This window comes from Ascidia mentula, chromosome 5, assembly GCF_947561715.1.
Source record: "Ascidia mentula chromosome 5, kaAscMent1.1, whole genome shotgun sequence".
Taxonomy (NCBI): domain Eukaryota; kingdom Metazoa; phylum Chordata; class Ascidiacea; order Phlebobranchia; family Ascidiidae; genus Ascidia; species Ascidia mentula.
Window position 1 is genome coordinate 14,773,659 of NC_138570.1, and position 19,821 is coordinate 14,793,479.

The following is a 19,821-nucleotide window of genomic DNA, read 5'->3' on the forward strand; positions in this document are numbered from 1 at the left end:
ATGTTTTGTAAAATTTTATCAGTATTTCACGTTCACCAAAAAATACTTAATATGTAGCGATGCCGATGAATGAAGGGTATGGCAGCTGCACTCGTAAGGTTTCCTGCAACTTTTTTTGTTTGCACGCCAAATATTTTTGACCGCACATGAAAATTTTTCGGCATGTGAAAATCTAAAACATAAAACAATTAATGAAATGAAAGACATTTTATTGTTTTTTTTGCACGCGGGCTTTGGGTTATGCACACGCGTAATGAAAAGCTTTATTCCTGCACTCCCTGGATCTCGTCGGGAACTTCCATATTCTACAGACTGGCCAATCTGGAGTATGTAAATATTGTAAAAATACAATGGATTTAAAAGTAAAAGTTTTGCATCACTTTCATTTATAGGTTTAGTGTTTGGTAGAAGCTTGATTTTTTGAAAACGTTTGCAACCAACTATGAGTAGTTTGCAGAATCTGGTTAATGCACACTGGCAGCTTTTAGTGACAAATGGTGGACCCCAAAAGTGGCTTGTCAAATTTCATGCCTTTGAGGTTGGCTATCAAATTGCCATTACAGATACTGCTTCTGTATTTCTTGAAACAATGGACACAAGTTCCATGTCTACTCGACTTAAAACAAAAAATAAACTTTTGGAAGCACCTATTTCAACCGTGTTACAACATTTAAAACACAGTGTAAAGGAACACCATCAGCATAATTTTACAAGTGAGGTTATTTCTGATGGAATATTAACTGTTTCACTGAGGAACAACTTTACCGCCGGGGTTCCATTTAACTGGTATTTTCGCTGTTGTTCACATAATGTTGATGCTTCGTCAGTGACAAAACAACTACTTTGTAATCCTCTGATTTGTAGCATGTCGAGTTTGTTTTTTGAAAATAATTTGCTCAAAGAAATTATCAAAAAAAAGGATGTTGAAATTGCCGACTATCGAGAGAATGGTGCGCAAGTCAGTCGTCCTCACCTACAAACAGAACCATACAAAAATGACATATTCGTTGAAAATAAGAAAACTATGAGAGAATATGCCGTTGTAATCTCAAAAGATCCATTGCACAGTCTTGGAGATAGCAGTATCAATAAATTTATTGCTGCAACCATTACAGACCGCGGGTCTGAAGAAATACAAGCACTTCTGCAGACAACGGGTTCATCTCCAAGTAAAAGCAAAAGTGTGTCTGTATCCTCTTCACCCAGTAAAATGCATGCTAACTTAAGGAGAAAGGCAAGGCCCAAACACAGAGGAGCGTACATTGATGAAAATTGTACAGATAATCAAAATGATGTGGATAAAAATGATCAATCCACACAGTTTAAAACAAAAACACCATCATCAGAAGCTGATGTGGCAGTAAAACCAACACAAGTAAAGAAACGAAAGAAAGGGTTATTTTGAATTTTAGAATTATAATTTTTTTTTATTGAATTTAAGTTTTTATGTATAAGCAATAGAGCGAATAATGTTTTTGTATAGTGGGCAGCAGACAGGGCCACTGTTTTGACCAATATTTCTCATCAGTGCAGTCTCAAGTTTTTATATTACAGACAAGTTTATTTTTTTTCTTAAATATTCCTGTTTAGCATTGAATTCAGGGTTTTCAATTGTTTACTGTTGCAAATTGACACTTTTGTTGGAGATAGAAACATTACCTCTATTGAAAAATTAGTCATTTTATAGTTATTAACAAACAAAAATAATTTCAATTATAAATACACATAATAAAGTGTGATTGTCCTACTTTTTTACAATATGCGACTTTTAATGCATTCTGTCTTACCTGAAGGCCCTGGATCAGTTGTATTTAACCAAAACATTTTACATTTCATAAAACTAAAGTTATAATGGTACCAGTGCTACCATAAAAGTCACACTTTTTTTAGTATAATGTGTTTTGTTTGGCCATTTTTGCATGATATCATACAGTACATTGATTCAGTTATCATATGCCATGTGCTTGTTACATTTAATGCAAATTGTTTGAATAAGATATAGATAACACTGTGATTTTTTTTCTGTGTATGCAGGTATATAGTTGCATAGGATGTTGATTTGTGGATCCTATGTCAGAAATTTTCCACCCTGATGATGTCAGCATACTGTTGGAAGATCGTAATGGATGCATCAAAGGTTAAATTTGTCCGTAGTCATAGTCTAGTGATTTGTCACATTGGTGCCAATTGTTTACATAATACTGTGTAAAGTAAACTACAGTAGAAAACCATGCATTAAGCAGTTAAAACTCCATCATGTGAATTTCTTTTAGGTTTTTATCTTGTTCACATTCATATTTTTGTTTAATTGCCTTCAACCTGTTTAATAAAATATTTTGTTATCAGATCAACCATGCATGCATTGTACAACAGAAGACATACCATCAAATCACCTTCCTGCTATAAACAAGCCAGTAATTTCAACCCAACAGCTGATTAACACAAGGCCACCTTCCCATCCAGCTTCAAATACCAGTATTTGTAATATGAGCAAGCACAGGGTGATAGTCGCAAGACCTCATCTCTTGTTATCCACACCACAACATGCTCCACCAAGAAGCAAATCCTGGCATCCCAAGTTTTCGAAAAAACCTTCAATAATTCGCAGTCACTTTAGTGAAAGTCAGAGTCAGACTGCAAGTGTAAATGGAAATGCTTCTGATTCTGACTTGTCGGTGTTTACAAATGACAATGACACCAGTAGTATCATATCTGACACTGTGTCGTCTGTTTTAAATGAGGACTTTAACCAGACTCTTACTCTTGCTTTTAAGCCACCTAGCGATGATGAGCTTCCAGATCTCAGATTCTCAGAAAGGGAAAATTTATTTGCTTCCCTGCCCGCTGAAAAATCAAATGTCCAAGAAGAAGAAATGTCTGAAAATTCAGAAGCTACATCGTTAGCTGATTACCCAAGCATTTTGGAACAGACTGATCTAAGATTAATGTCGTTACCGAATAGGATTCCACACCATTCGTACACCTCAGCTCATCAAAACTTGTCAAACCCCAGATTGTCAGATTTATCAACTGATCGTTCAGTTGATGAGACATCAGACATAACAACATTATCTTGTTCATCAATGTCGTTAGATCAGGATGGGTTGATGCTTTCCGATCAGGTTTCAAAAAACAGCTGCTCGGAGGTAGGCTAAGTACGCGCTTGCAACTAATGTCAATACAGAGTGTTATATCGTGTTTTTTTTTGTTTTCAAGTAGACACACATTTTTAAACAGAACAACCTCATTCTTATTTGCCCACAAGTAATTTACTACTATATCAGACAACAAAAACATTGTGAAATTTCTTTGTTATGTAATGTTTTCAAATTTTATAGATCACATTACTGCAGAGAGAAAAGGCAAATTCGGAAACCGAAATTAGAAGTTTGAAGCAATCTTTGAAGGTTGGCTGAAGTTACTTCTATGGATGCTAGATTTGTTGTTTCCATCATTTGTGCAAAACTTTGCATTTAAACCTGTTATGTAGTATTTTGCCAAAAGCAAAAACACTTGTCATAAAAAATATGTGTGAATATTTGAATAAGCTTTCTGTGTTTACTTGCAAATTTAAATTTGCAGAAACTGAGGATGCCCGTCCGGGCGAATCGATTTTTCAATATTGTTAATAAATCAGCTGACTTCAATTTGAAACTTCTGTTAGTTTCAAAATATTGACTTAATGTGTGTGATCATTTTAGCTATCTGAAGCAGACACCGCAATTCTTGTCTCTGCAAAACAACAACTACAGTTGGATCTGCATGAAGCTTCTGAAAATGTGAAGGCACTTCGTCATAAACTTCAAAAAGCTTTGGTTTCTTCAGCACAACATGAAAAAAGCAGCATTGTCTGGAAAGCGACTTTAGAAAAAGAAAGGGTATGCGAATGCAAAAGATTATGTACCGAAATAAGTTACTTTGAGGTTAACTTAACTGGTTGTTAGTTTTTGACTATATATATACTTATATAAAAATTGCATTTTCTTTGTGTCAGGAAAAATATGGTGCTGATGTGAAACTTGCCAAAGAACAGATTGACCACATCAAGAAAAAACTTGAAACCGTGAGCAAAGATTTTGATGAAACTCTGTTGGAAAAAGATGAAATGAAACTGGAAAAGAAAAACCTTAAAAGGAACCTGGAAACACTGGAAAGTTTAAACAAGAATCTACAAAAAGAGGTGTGTGGAGAGTTGTCTTCAAAAGGTTTATTTATGATTGCCATGATGTGCAGGATATTTTTTTAATTTTTTGTGTATAATTTTATTTTTGGAGCTGCCAGGCAAATTATCAATACAAAAGGGTCGTCTGGCAATGGTATTCATAAATATCAATGTTTCAGTTGCTATAGAAGCAGCTTTTGTCTATTTGCACTCATATAAATGTACAATTTTAATTCACCAGTTTATGTAGTCTTGGCGTAATTTATTAAAGGCTTACACTCGAAAATCATACCAATTTTGCAGGTGAATCAAGTTGTTGGCCAAAACACCAAACTTAATTCAATAATTGAAAAAAACAATCAAGACCATGTTGGGAACCAGGAGTATGTGGATATTGTCCGATCAGAAAGGGATGAATATGTTAAACGTCTCCACGAGAAAGATCAGGATATATTGCAACATCAAATGACTGCAAGAAGACTAGAAGAAAGGTTGGCTTGAAAATATGTTTGCTATATTATTCTCTCCACGGCATCCTTGCACAGTTAAAAACTAATATATGACATGTAGCTTGGTCCCAAAATCTAACAAAATAATTTGATTAGTGTTGGTTGGGGTTCTTAAACTGGATCAAATCAATTTTTACCAATTAAAAATAGTCTTGAACAAAGTTTTGGCGTGGTTTGTAAAATTGTAAAACATCAGAACATGTTATACAAGCACTGATAAACATGCTTGTAACAACTACTGCTACTAACTACTTATGGACATTTTCCTCCATTACACAAAACAAAAATAAACAACGTGTAAACCCAAATATATGGGTTGGAAAATGTGGATGTGATTTTTATGCATTCTGCCACAAATCAAAGCCATTTTTTCACCTGTCCAGGGCAATACTTTACCTTAAATGCATGAAACACTCTCTCAATAATATTCTTTATCAAAAAATTTAACTAATTTTTGTTTGCAACACATCAAATTTTAAAAATCCAAGTCCCCAAAAAGTTGTGAACCCTTGATATAGTTGGTGGATATCTTACAACATAGTACATCTTAAAACAACAACATTAAAATTTTGTTTGTCATGAATTTCACATGTAACCAAAGGTATGTTGGTAATTTTTCAGATTGTCACAATTAAATGAGGTCAACCTTAAGGTCTCAGCTGAGAAAGATGATCTGTTTAAATCCACACAAGATCAGACCCTCCTTATATCTTCGTTAAAAGCTCAGCTTGCTTTGAAGTTTAGTGAAAAAGAGGCTCTTGATGGAGCAATTTCCCAACTTCATGGTGATCTCCACAAAGTGGAAGCAGGATTTACGAAAATTAAGCAAGAGATTGCCCTCAAAGTAAATAATCTGGACAAAGGGATCAAAATCTTTATAATTCATATAAATAATACAATTAAACATATTTTCAAAAATTTACCTTTGATTTTAGTTCAAAAACATTCGTTATTGTTTCAGTCGGGAGTTGCAGAAAGGGAGCACTCGTTAAACGACCAGCTAAAAAACAAGGTCAAAAAACTGGAAGAGGAAATTCGTCAACTTCACTTACAAGCTAAAGTTCACACACAACGGATTGCAGACAAAAACAACCAGGTTGGAAAACTTAAACTGATGAATAATAAGTAAAAAACAAGTTTCACGAACTCAATGGTAGATTAAACATTCTGTTTGGTGTTATTTAGGCTTATGTAGTGTTAAAACATACCTAGCTACCACGTTAGTTTTCTATTTAGTTCTAATTTCAAAACGACAAAACATGCTTACGGACCATATTTTTTGTAGATAGTTCAACTGTTAAATCAAGTCAAAGCCAGCAAACAGGAAACAAGCTGTGACACGAACGAAATCTCAAAACTGAAGACCAATTTGATTTCCATGGAAAGAAAATGGACAGAAGTTGTACAAAAAGAAAAACTTGTTTCAAGGTTTAAATATTTTATTCTTTGCCACTACCTGGTTGTCACATGGGCACCTGATTCGATGACCCTTATGGTTGTATCAGTGTCTGTTTTATTTTGCATATTTACTACTCATCTGCGTTCAAGCTCTTTCTGTACAAAACTAAACTTGAATTGTTATTTTTATGCTAAGCTCTCCTTAAAACGCCATCCCAGACTGTGTGAAAACTGGGGCAGTAATGTATTAGTGTCACTGTTTTGGGTGCTACTTACATATACTCAATCAGATGACCTCTTAACGTGACATGTGGGGTTGAAAAATTACGGTTATATATATGACATATTCTGAAACTTATTGTGACTCATTAAAATTACATAAATTATGTGGCTTAGTTTGGTAAACACTTTGTTTGGTGTTTTAGTGATTTAAAGCGGAGGAGTGTGAGTTTGGCAGCGAGTGAAAAACATTGCGAAGATCTCAAAAAAACGTTAGAATCTCAAAAATCAAAGATCACTGAGTATGAGGTAAGAAGGCATATTATCATTATGTTGAAATAAGCAGCTTGTTTTTATCATAAACCAGTGCTTAACGTCCCAGGGTCGCTTTTTAAGGGGGTCCATGATAGAGATAACGTATTTGATTGTTTTAATTAGGTTGAGGTACAGAAACTGAAAGATTCAGTGCAACACAAGAACGGCGAAATGTTGGTGATGCAGCAGAAACTAAGTGGGAATGAATCAAAGCACAAAACAAAAAACAAGTTGCTAGTTGCAAGTTTTGAGCAAGAAAAACTTCTTCTGAACAAAACAGTCCAAGACCTGCAATTAAAGGTATAAATTTTTGGCATTATACAATCAACCACTTTAGCAATTGTTCAATAAACTGGAATATTTTTTTATATTTTTACCTTTAAAATAGTAGTTATAATAGTGAAGGTGCATGGTCTCAAAAGGTTGCCAGAAATTGTAAATGTTTTTCATGATCTTGATCATTACAGGTTGATGAACAACAGAAATTGTTGGTTTCACATGAACCTGTGGTAGACAAAAATGTTCCCAATCCACAAATTGAACTTGTTGCTGAGCTGCAGGATTCACGCCGTGAGCTTTCAATGCAGGTTGCAAATCTCCATCAAGAAAAAGATAAACTTAAGCTTGAATTGGAAAAACAGATTGAAGTGTTGGTTGATAAACTTAATGAACAACACAACGCCCACTTAAAACAAAGCACAGAAGAGGCGTTAAAACATGAAACATTAATTAAGGTTGGAATAAACACAAAATTGATATTGGATGTAAAAATTCCTGTTCAATGTTTTATTAAAAATTAAAGCATATCTTTTATTTCTGTTATAATTCATCCATATTGGGTTTGGGAAACTGATAAAATGAACATAATATATCTGTTGTCACAGAATGCAACTCAGCTTCAACAACAATTAAAGGACCAAATAAAAACATCCGAAAGTCTTAAATATGAACTGTCCCAAACGACCGACAAATATGTTTGTGAAAAGGAGACTGTTGATCACCTGGAAAATACAAAGAAACAATATGAAAGGGTATTTTTTGATAATTTCAATACCCTTTTAATTTTTGTTTGCATATTTTTTACATGACCCTAATGGTGTATTTACAATAGATTTTCTTCCTGCTTTACAGGAAGTTTCAAATTTGAAAACTAAACATTTGCATCTCAAAGAAGAGTTGGCAACTGTTAAACAGGAAATGAACATGAATGCAATGAAACTAATGGAAGATTTACAGCAAAGTTCATCTTCTCAATTTGACAAAAACAAACTAGGCAAGTTGATTTCTTGTCTAACCTACTTTGTCATTGAAAAAAATATGCACTTTCAGTGTTATGTGTTTAGTGAAACCAGTGCAGATGAAAATCGATGAAAGTCGTGTTTTATGGCTACACCTAGTGTTGCAACCTGTTTAGATAAAAAAAAAAATCAGCACTTTGTGATCACGCAATAGCATACTACTCAATAAAAATTGTTTGTCACAATTTTTTTCCCAATGATTTCAGGACTTCCGGTTAGATTAGAAATTTCCAACGTACTCCACCAAATTAACTCACAATTGAATTATTGAAAGTCTAAGCACAAATAGAAAGCATACGAATTGTCTAAATAGAAGCACATTTTTTTGGTTTGCAATAAATTGTTTTAAAATGCCAGCAAATATTAAAAAATAAAGATTGCTACAAACAGGGTATATGTGAAAAAGGTACACATGAAACTTGTGAAGTTCAGTATGTTGCACCGGAACTTTTTTATGAGAACTCAAGATATATTTTGTCAGAACCACATGTTTAAACCGTTTAACAGTGTATTTACAAATGTTGTTATATGCCAAGCATGATCTTGTGTAGTTTTTTTGAAAAGTTTGTGGGTGCAGGTAATGATAAACCTCTTTTGCAGAAGTGAAACTTACCTCGGTTGAAGAAGAACGAAATAAACTAAAAGAAGCAGTTGAACAGCAACAGAGGTACATCGTAGCATTGCAGGCCCATTACCAACAGTGGGCTAATAACGCTGCCCAACAATTGCAAGAAAGTCTTGATTCAAAGCAACACAAGCAAGAAGGTTTAATTTAATATTTGTCTTGTTTTGAAGACATAGGCATAGGTACAGTGTGTACATGTTTTGTGTTTGTCACATAGATTCAGCAACGCAGACAGACCATGATGAAGATTTTGTTAATTTCAAAAACAAAAGGATTGAAGAGATTTCGTGTTCGGCGGATACAGAAACATCTACCCAGACTGATCATGACAATGAGTTGATTCATGTGACAATTCCAACCAGGAAATTAAATGAAACCTCGTCACAAACTGATCATGATATGGATTTTGTTCATGGCAAAAATTTTGTCAGCTTAATGGAAACATCTACCCAGACTGATCATGACAATGAGTCGATTCATGTGACAATTCCATCTGGGAAATTTAATGAAACCTCATCACAAACTGATCATGATATGGATTTTGTTCATGGCAAAAATTTTGTCAGTTTAATGGAAACATCTACCCAGACTGATCATGACAATGAGTTGATTCATGTGACAATTCCATCTGTGAAATTTAATGAAACCTCGTCACAAACTGATCATGATATGGAATTTGTTTATGGCAAAAATTTTGTCAGTTTAATGGAAACATCTACCCAGACTGATCACGACCATGAGTTGATTCATGTGACAATTCCATCTGTGAAATTTAATGAAATCTCATCACAAACTGATCATGATATGGAATTTGTTTATGGCAAAAATTTTGTCCATTTAATGGAAACATCTACCCAGACCGATCATGACAATGAGTTGATTCATGTAACAATTCCATCTGTGAAATTTAATGAAACCTCATCACAAACTGATCATGATATGGAATTTGTTCATGGCAAAAATTATGTCAATTTAATGGAAACATCTACCCAGACTGATCACGACAATGAGTTGATTCATGTGACAATTCCATCTGTGAAATTAAATGAAACCTCGTCACAAACTGATCATGATATGGAATTTGTTCATGGCAAAAATTTTGTCAATTTAATGGAAACATCTACCCAGACTGATCACGACAATGAGTTGATTCATGTGACAATTCCATCTGTGAAATTCAATGAAACCTCATCACAAACTGATCACGATGTGGAATTTGCTCTTGACGAAAATTTTGTCCATTTAATGGAAACATCTACCCAGACTGATCACGACAATGAATTGATTCATGTGACAATTCCATCTGTGAAATTTAATGAAACCTCATCACAAACTGATCATGATATGGAATTTGTTCATGGCAAAAATTTTGTCCATCTGATGGAAACATCTACCCAGACTGATCATGACAATGAATTGATTCATGCGACAATTCCATCTGCGAAATTTAATGAAGTCTCATCACAAACTGATCTTGATATGGAATTAGGTTTCATGCATGCAAAATGTTGGTCAAAATCAGAATGCCAAAATCAATTGGTTTGTGGCACAGATATCCCAGTAAACCTAAAAGAAATTTCCACTCAAACTGACCATAATGAAGAGATAATTGGACCAAAATTATATCAAAGTTATTTTGACTACCAAGAACCCACGGTGCGAAATGAAGCGCAACATGTACTAAATGTGGACAGATTTACTCAAACTGACCATGACGAAAAGCCAATATCGAGCTCACCTCATAAATCAAGGCAAATCACTTGCAGTAAATGTCATAGAGCAGTGAATTTGGATTGCAAACAGGTAGGTTCAATCACGTTTTATCTTGTACCATGGCATACACAGGCTTAGTGTTTAAAACCCATTTTTTTAGTTGAGTTTTTCAAATAGCATTTTAAAAAGCAAATGTAATTTCACAGGTTGAACACTGTGAAGAATATACCCACACAACATCAGAAATTAATGTAGACAATGATTCTTCTTACATGTCTCATGAGTCTTTGGATGTTGCAGCTACAGCACTTGAACACTATGGGACTTGTCTCCAATGTTCAGAATGCAGGCAAATCCTAATGAATGCATCTGTACAAACTGACCATGACCGGCAGCCAATTTATGACAATGAACAATACTCTGGTGCTATGCAAGTCACTGATAATGTTTTTGAGAAACAACATGTCATGTATAAGGGTGCGGCAAAAAAACTGTTTCAGACCCAAGTTGTCTCACATTCTTATTCCCCTACACTGGAATGTGATGCTCTTCATAGTTTAGTAGTTTCAACGGAGTGCAACAGCACACACACTGACCATGAATTGGAAGAATGTGTAGCTGCCGTTTCTCCTTCGAATGTTGAGAACATTTCCACACAAACAAGCTTGATGAAAACCCAGTGTCAATCCATACAAACAGAAAGTTTGGAAGAACTTGAGAAATCGGATGTTTGTGAATCTTCTACTCAGACAGAACACAGTGAAACTGTTGTGGGAAAATCAAAACCTCATGAAGAGCAGAACATTTGTGTTGTAGATGATAGAATTTGCAGTGATGGTTTGTGCACAAAATGTGGCAAACCAACATCTGCAGAAAGAAGTTTTCAAACATCTGGATCCCAAACTGAGGAAAAACATCAACTTTCACCTTTACCCAACCCTCAGGATGTTGCGAGAATCCTGTCCTCTGGAGATGCAGCAAAATTAAAAGCTTACAAAAACACTGTGAATTTACTGAAGCGAAAACTGCAAACGGCCCAGGATAAAATTTCTGCCCAAGAAGCTGACATAGAAACTCTAAAAAGGGAAGTAATTGCTTTGAGCAATCTGTTGCAATCGAAAGAGGAAATTGAAGTAAGTGGTAAATTGGTGGAAAAAGCATTTGAAGGCGGTCGCTTGGAGGAAGAACTGAGTCGTTGGAAAGGTGTAGCTGAATCCCGGGAGTTTGAAAACTCAACTTTAAAAGTATGTGACTAAATCTTAATGTAAATATAACATTTGTCGTATTTTTTGCAGCAGGTGTTTTATGAAGTATCATGTTTAGGTCTTGTTTTCTGTACTTTTACACATATGAAGATTACTAAAGATGTAACTGATGGGGTCCAATAAGGACATTCCCTAACTTCTCAAACTTACCAAAAGCGTTGAAAAAATCGTGAAATATGAAAAAATAATTCAATTTACTTCTGTATTTTTCACATCTATACACTACAGAGTGTGAAAAAGATTCCTCTCCAAAAACCACAATTGGAAAATTTAACTATTATCCAAAAAATTTTATTTTGTTGCTAGGCGGAGGTCGAAAAGTTGACGCAAAGTTTTAAATATGAAGCAGAGAAGCAAAGACGAAAATCAATAGGAGAGAAAATGCTGCAGGAAAAGAAGATAAAAGAAGCGAATGGAAGGGTGGTTGCTCTTGTGGAAGCAAATGAAAAACTCAGGAAATCTGTTGAAAAACTGCAAGTAAGATAATTGTGTGTTGGCTATAATGCATATTTGCCTACATATATATATATATATTTCAAAGTGTATGGTTTATTATGTGGTGATTTTTAAAACATTGAATGTATTTTTTATTGGATGACATTTTCTTTATATTGGAATGAAAAGGGAGTCTTTTTTCCTCTATAATTAATTATCAAAAATACATTAAATTCCTGCTTTATGGAATTCACTAACTTACATGATATTCAGATTATTTTCCAATTAATTTACTGATCTGGGGTGTGCATTAAGGACTTTTATACTTGTTTCAAAACACTTTAGGTAAAAATGACGACATGCTCAAGCCAGTTGGAATGTGCCCAGCGTGATAAATTGAGATACCAGAATAGGGCAAGAAAGTTGCAAGCGAATCTCCGATCGTTGTCATGGTTATCCACATCTGGTTCAGAGGGGACGGAAAAGGAAAATCCTCCCATCAAGTGTAAGCTTCTAACCGCCTTTTTCAGCCATATGTTGTTGTTCATTGATATGCAAATTTGCAAACCAACTAGATTCAATATTGTTGGATTTACAACCACACACAATTAATTAAGTAAAGTGTCTGGAAAATATTTTCTAACATTCTACACCAAATTCAGCCCACATGTTATTTTCAAACCATTTCAAAATTTGGCATTCAGCTGTGGACCCCTGCTATAGGCAATCATATCACATAGTTATTAGCGGTAAAATTTTTAGGAGCCGTTTGTTTTTTTAAGTTCAAATGAAAATTGAGAACATGCATATGTAAGTTATAAAAATTGCTAGCAGCTGGTAAACTGCTAGCTAGTAAAGAAAGGTAGTGTATTGTGCAAAGTTCATGTTAGCATTAGACAATATGCTAATATGGTGGTTGATAAGCAAAAAACTGTAGGTCATGCATATATGTATATACTTTATTAACCACTTACACGAAGCAATTAAAGTTGATTAATTTTTTAGCTTCAGATGAAAACTACCAAATGAAACGTGATTCTATGGAGACGTCTTCTACAGTTAAAGACATAGACAATCTACTGTCTACGCTAAGGTGATTTTCACACAATTTGTTTTGCTTGTCTTACTAACTCTGACCTGAAGGTAAAACCAACAGTAAAAGAGAGAATTGTTTACTGCAAATCACTGAAAAACCAATTTGTAGTTCTAAATCCGTGATTTCAATCTACACATACACAACCGTCAAAAAACTTATCCGCTAGGTGTCAGTATCGCGCTTACTATTTGCAGACAATGTAATTTTTCCCAGGTCTGAAATAATTTCGCTTGAGAATCAACTTAATGATCACAACGAGGTCGTCAACCGATCTAAAGCAACTTGGAAAGAATTGCGCCGACCATTACTCAGCGAAAATCGTAATGTTGAATCAGCAATTGCTGATACTGCCATAAAAGATGACTTAGGGGAGATAGTATGAACTCCACTTCTCCACATTTACTTGAATGAAGCCGGATTTTTCTATGTACTGGAAAGGTAGTTGGTGATAAAGTGCAGTATTTTTGTAACACAATCGAAACCTTATTTAAGAAGCTTTTTCCATTATAACCTATAACGTATTGCGTTCTTCTGTGCAATGTTTTGTAGTGAGTTGTACACTTATTATCCCTGGTCCTTGCCTTATCGTACCAGTTACTGCCCTTGGATACTACTGCTGGCCATAATACGTTACACACGCTCTGCAATACTTGTTCGATGAACCCTTGAATTGACCACATCCTTGCCTAATAATTGTCTAAAATAGATTCAGTATATTTGCTCACATTAAACACAAATTTGGGAAATGCATCAACTTCTGATGTATAAATTTATCACTAAACTGGTGCTAAATGGAGCGAAGGTTCTGCTAAGTAAAAAAATGGTACGTTTTTTGTACAGTATATAGCCGTTAATTAAGTTCGTTCTTGCACAGAACTCAACTGCCTTCCAGCTCTGTGTCGCAAATTTACCCAATCCCCTGCATTTAAAGTGCAATTTGTCGGTTATTAAACTTACGGGGCAAATTTTTGAGCTGCTGTTTATGTTACAAAGTTTGCCTTTTTTTTCTTCAATGCTCTTTGCAGCATATTTACCTTTCAAGATGTAACAAATGTTAATTGCAGTTTATTTTTGACCTCCATTTGCTTTTGTCAGTTCTTGCTGTTTAAGTTAGAACGCATTTCTTGAATTTCAGGGTCATATGTGTTTCTCCGATAATGCCTTTTTGTTGTTGTTTTTGTATTTATCTTAATGTTGCGTTTCTTGCATTTTATTTTGTACAAGATATTGTCACTATATTTTTTGTTGGTTTGCATGAACGGAGTGATATCGCAATAAAGTTGAAACACATTTATTTTCACGTTGTCTATGGCATAAGTTGGTTGCTGCAGCCCCCTCTCGTTTCAGACCTGCTTGCCTTTGTGCGCTTGGCTCGTTGTAATGCAACCTGTAAACGTTTCTGTTTATCCAGACAAAGCCAAGGGTCAATTACTTTTGCTATCATCCGGTTCTTTGTGAATAATATTGCTCTCTAGTCGATTCTCAGCAGGTTAAGCGATTTAGGAATTATAGCAAAGCTATTTAACCCAATAACAGTGTACGGTTACCACACTTCACCACTGATTGCCAACCTTTTTGTGGTTGCGTACCACTTGAAGAAAAAACAATTTCGACGCTTACCACCTAGTTGAGTGTTACAAAGTAACCTAGGAGATGAAGTAACAAATATTTTGATATCACTTACGATTTTTTTAAATTAGAACACAATTTACGGAAACAAGCCACCTGGAATGCCGTCAAAGACCACCGGTTGGGAATAAACACTGGCCTATATGATATCGTGTGCTCCAACAGCATGCAAAAATATGTGTTACCAATAGTATTTTTTACCACATTCGATGTAGTCCGGTTCGGAAGTATGCATTTTTTGAAAAATAGGCTAAGTTAATTATTTTCGGACAATTTTGCTTCATAACTCAAGTGACATTACATGTTTTTCCTTCTGTGGGTGATTAAAAACAACTGTTACGCCTAAACATCAGGATTCACAGAAAAACAAGAATTTAATTCACCAGGTTTAGCCACATTCGACCTGTGATGCCGGCTTTATATAAACATGGTAAGCTGGCGCACTAAGTATAAAATACTTGAAGACACGTAGGCTACGTGCTATTGGCAAAATCGTTGTTTGAAGACTTGTAAAGCTTGTACAAAATTGCGTAGCTCCAAAGTGTATAAAAATGCTAATTGAATAAATGTAAGTTGAATCCTAATTGAGAAATTGTGTGAAACTTCAATGAAATGCGAAATATCCAATATTTTTATGACATGTTTATCGATTATCGTCGAAAAAGGCTCGCCAGACCCACGATATTGTAACGTTTTGCCTTTTCGTACGTGGAAAACAGGTAAACATGCGTCAATAATAATAATTATGATACAAGTTCACAGTGTATATTATTTTATACTATGTTCGCTCCAATATCGAAGAATGCTGAAGCTGCTTTTTGGGCAATGCAAACCAGGAGGGTTGCTCCTTTTTCAAATTAACGAAGCCCAGCAGTCACTTTCAACAGTCACTTACTACAAACCGCGTACAAGTACACGTTTTTATTATTCTCATTGATCATTTCGATTATGTGACAGGTCCTTTCTTAACGGTCATGTTGCTGTAACAACAAAAAAACTGTCAACTGCGTCACTTGCGCTACGTAACAATGCCATATTATGACGCTACGCTGTACCGTTTTGCTTGATTTATGCCGGTCCTTTATTTGCAGAGCGTGACTCCAGGCCGTTTGACGTGCTGGCTGCTGTATCGTTGATGTTTATACAGGGGCTTGTGTGCGACCGTATAATAGCCACAGGATATGTGGGTGTGTATGGAGCATACCGCATACCCTTTTATGCGCCCGAATTAATGTTTTTATTCTTATGTGAATGGTTTAAATCGTGTAGCGGTTGAAAACGTTCAACTGATTTCGGGAAAAAAACTATATCATTGTTTAGTGAGAGGGCGCAATTTTTTGGGCCAACCGTCTTGCGAAAAGCGATGTGTGCGTTAAACAAACGACGAGGTCACCAAGGGAGCATTCATGCGTTTTAGCCAATCATGTCCATATGTTTATCAGCTCAGCATATGTCACATCAACATGATCATGTGACGTGTAGCCTATATTCTATTTGTACTGTCCGTTGGTTTACAAAGACACCAATGACCTTTTCTTGCTATAACTTTAATTGCTATGTGGACATTGGTTCGCGTTTTGTAAAAAAGTAGTACAGTATTTCTTCGTTTTTATACAGTTTACACAAATGTTTCGTTAGATACACGTGTAATTCCTAAACTGATCCGACCCTATTAGCATTTGACCAACTAGGCTATGTAGATAATTGACAAGCATCATTGTTTTAATCACAATCTGTAAAAAAATTAACACGTATACACTCAAACTACCGGCAGATACAGATATAACGTCATCGTTTTCCAATGCACAAAGGTACATACAATGATATAAATTGTCAAGTCGCACGCAAAATACCTTTGAAACCACACCGTAGTCCCTCTAAAAGATTGAACGCTCCTGATAGGGGATTTCGGCGCCTCAAAAGCATTTTTGGTTGGATTCGTTTCGACTAGTGTGACGCAATAGGTGCTTGAAGAATTCCCAAGTGGATGTGAATGCTGACTGAATTGCCCCGTAAACATGTGCTCTGTTGTGCTTGGGTTAATGCCACAACATCAGTGGTGACAGAATTTCAGTTTCTTGCCAATGAACCAAGTTTTGGTCGTTGCGAGGTACATTTTGTGGCCTTTCTTTACTGCATTAAAATAAATGAACAGGATTTGTAACCTTTTTAAATATCAGTTGACTACAAGTCGTCAATGTGAAGTCGTTTTTACTATTTTAGTTGAAGCAAAAGCTCTGTCGTGAACTTAGTTAAAAAGGTGCATGCATGAAAGGGTGTTGGAAACCACTGCATAATATATGACCGAAGCCTTAAACGTTTCACCCCGCCGAAGTGTCTATCTTTTATAAGTTGTTATTATTTACAACGTTTTAAATGTCGAATCTCTGCTTGAGTAGACTAATTTGATTTTACTATAAACAATTAAGTGCCGGTTAGTAATGGCGTTTCTCGACAAACATGCACAAAAGCTAATGCCAAAATTGGTTTATCCACTTCTGTGTTGGCCATAAATGAATCTCTGCTAGTGTCCATAAAAGCAACTTTCTCTGTAACGAGTGCAACAAAGCATCAATTTAATTGCCAAGAAAGATCACAAAGAGCCTTACGCTATAATGTGTGTTGTGTGCTGCTTAATAGGTATAAGCAAAAGGTTATGTATATGTTAGACCAGAACTGTAACAGTTGACCTTGCATTTTGTTGTCTGTGTAGAGATTCACGTTGGCAAAAGAGTGTTTTGCGTTGCAATATATATCATGTTCAGTCAATTTGTGAATTCGAAAGGCTCATTAAATACCGTAGACATGATAAATATGCAACAGGCTTAGACGCCAGGTAATAAACAGGCAATCGCCAAAACATTTATCGATCCAGTGGCGAATTGACACCGTAGAACCGGGTTTGGAATTCTTAAGACCAAGCCGCGCGCCGTGTACCCAGTATCAGTAAACAAATATTGATTTCAAACACAGTTGGCGGTCTGCGCGCGGTAGTACTTCACCACCTACACCGCAAGCTTTTTTCGTCGTTACATCGAGGCTCGGTGGGAAATCAGCAAAACGGGCGCGAAAGTGGTTTGCTGTCGCTTAGCACCGGTCATACCTGTTGTCTCTTTACCACCGTGTTGCGGACTTTGACGCCGAATGGACGTTCTCTATACGCTCTGTTGAATGTAAATGCAAAACGCAACCGCTCGGTGAAGCGAATTGATTTTGCGCCTGAAAGCGAAATTGTCAGCTAGAGCGTGTTTAGCGAATCAAATGGCGTTGACTAGAATTTATGATGCATGTTTTCTGTAAACGTTTGCTGCAACGCAATGTTCCTCTCAGCTATTGATGCGGTTTGCTATGCTTCAGCCTTGTAGCAGTAAACTAAGTTTACGGGCAGACGACCTTTATTCGTTCGATGGAAAAGGGATTTTATAGACTAGAACAAGAGTAAAACTGAACCTGATTGTATGTGAGTTATGTAAATTAACAGGACTTAGTTACGGCGATAAGAACTAGTACAGTAGCAAACACTTGCAACAAACCTGTAAAAATGTCTAATCCACATAAGCCAGATATAAACCGCCAGAAATTTTAAATGGAACGATCTACGCAACGAGACGACGCTTGTACCCCGCGGGGATGGAACTTGCAAACCTCGGTGCTTGGCACCAAATTCAGGGGAGAGCCAGTACCGATGAGAAGCTTTATGCCTTTCAGGCTAATGAGGTTATGTTAATGAAACGTTAACCAATATAGTTTAGTCCGGCAATAATTGTTGCTGTGTTGCATTCAACAATGTTTGCATTAAACGTTGGAAACATTTTGGGGTGCGAAAGTAGCAACGCAACAATTTGCCGCGGTTTTGGTGATAAAAACTAAACATCGTTACTGCCGTAAGGAATAAAAGGCGAATAAATTCCAGAATGTATGTCACAAAAAATATACTGGGACAGACTGTGGGAAAATACATTTGTTTGACTGGTATGTTTTATTTGGTAAATCCGCCGCATTGATAGGTTGTTGTGTTTGTGTGATGTGGCGACAGGTATTATACCTTTCAGCCTGTAGCCATAAACAAGATTATCATTAATGGATTGTGTTTCCTTCCACTTTATCGATCTCCACCCTTATTGTGCTATTTGCATTTTCTAAACTGGTAGCACTTATAAGTTTAAAAATGATGTGCAGTTGAAGAGGTCAAGTTTTATGTGTCAGGTTTACCCTCTCTGGGGCTAATACACTTGTTCTGCTTGCGACTTTGCCGTTTCAAGAATGCAACGGTTGGAAAAGTTCGACAGGTAATAAACGCCTGTTATAAGGACAGAAAAGCCGACCAATGTATTGTGTCGTATTGTACACGTACTTTTATATCTAACACATTGTACCCCTTGAACCTTGGTGTTGGGCTTCGATGGGCACAAACAAATAACTGCACCGGTTAAGCGACGAGGCCTTTTCACGAAAAAACCGCGGAAGCAGAGAGAGGGTCGCTTCTCGCAACTACGCTGCCTCTTAGCGGACAGCTTGAGAACGAAGCCCTCTTGTCACACTGGAGGGTTTCTGAGGGCCCCGTGTAAAGAAACGTCATCGTTTGTAGCTGAAAGTGTGGATCGAGACCCTGTGTAGTGGTTGACGGGCCGTAAACTGTGGTCTCTAACACGATAGCTAAGCGCGAACCACGTGATATGTAAACATTCGCGTCCGTCAAGTGAGATGAACGGCAACTTTCGAACGTTGCTGCACCGGATTTCGTGTACCTTCGTTCTTGCGATAACCCTATGGCCGTAGGTTCAACGAGGCTGTAAGCACCGGCTGTCGGCGCAGGGCGCTTAGAAAGCGATGGGTTGCACAGGGAATATGCAAACCGCCGATTCCTGTGCACTGATTGTCCCATCGGTTGAACAATGCTGCAAGCGGACCGCGGTAATACGTCAATGTAAAGTGCTATTGTTTGCGTTGGGAATGTTAGGTATCGGGCATACCACCACTCGGGTTTGCAGGATTTGGCAAAGCTTTGTGTTAATATGTGGAGGCGTTGGTACTCAATTTCTCACCGAATTAGGCAAATGCCATGGTTATGAAAACTGACGGCAAAAGTTGGCGTTGATTTAAATGATGTAAATAACAGCCGTTCAACGCAAATGTGAAAGGTAATTGAAATGTTGC

The 19,821-nt window shown here is 36.4% G+C and overlaps 2 protein-coding genes across 3 annotated transcripts; both read left to right on the top strand.

The window, feature by feature from the left end:
• Positions 1 to 399: 399 nt before the first annotated feature.
• On the top strand, positions 400 to 2,028 carry LOC145901372 (non-homologous end-joining factor 1-like). Its single transcript, XM_082989030.1, has one exon. It carries the CDS (start codon positions 443 to 445, stop codon positions 1,403 to 1,405), a length of 963 nt encoding a protein of 320 aa, XP_082845156.1. The 5' UTR covers positions 400 to 442; the 3' UTR covers positions 1,406 to 2,028.
• Positions 2,029 to 2,032: 4 nt separating this feature from the next.
• LOC145901346 (uncharacterized) lies at positions 2,033 to 14,329 on the top strand. 2 transcript variants are annotated; one of them, XM_082988990.1, is made up of 21 exons: positions 2,033 to 2,137; positions 2,347 to 3,146; positions 3,339 to 3,407; positions 3,702 to 3,878; positions 3,995 to 4,180; positions 4,466 to 4,653; positions 5,293 to 5,515; positions 5,633 to 5,767; positions 5,957 to 6,099; positions 6,495 to 6,597; positions 6,727 to 6,903; positions 7,071 to 7,337; positions 7,488 to 7,634; positions 7,735 to 7,876; positions 8,502 to 8,666; positions 8,744 to 10,329; positions 10,446 to 11,483; positions 11,811 to 11,981; positions 12,285 to 12,444; positions 12,945 to 13,032; positions 13,249 to 14,329. In XM_082988990.1, exons 1-21 carry the CDS (start codon positions 2,071 to 2,073, stop codon positions 13,415 to 13,417), a joined length of 6,201 nt encoding a protein of 2,066 aa, XP_082845116.1. In that variant the 5' UTR covers positions 2,033 to 2,070; the 3' UTR covers positions 13,418 to 14,329. The 2 variants fall into 2 exon arrangements, with proteins under 2 accessions (XP_082845116.1, XP_082845117.1); XM_082988991.1 differs by having other exon boundaries at positions 7,071 to 7,190.
• Positions 14,330 to 19,821: the final 5,492 nt, after the last annotated feature.

Coding starts and splice junctions, on each gene's coding strand:
- LOC145901372 (XM_082989030.1), top strand. CDS start 443: ATGAGTAGTTTGCAGAATCTGGTTAATGCACACTGGCAGCTTTTAGTG.
- LOC145901346 (XM_082988990.1), top strand. CDS start 2,071: ATGTCAGAAATTTTCCACCCTGATGATGTCAGCATACTGTTGGAAGAT. Junction 7,338..7,487: donor AACATGAAACATTAATTAAG/GTTGGAATAAAC, acceptor CTGTTGTCACAG/AATGCAACTCAGCTTCAACA. Junction 13,033..13,248: donor AATCTACTGTCTACGCTAAG/GTGATTTTCACA, acceptor AATTTTTCCCAG/GTCTGAAATAATTTCGCTTG.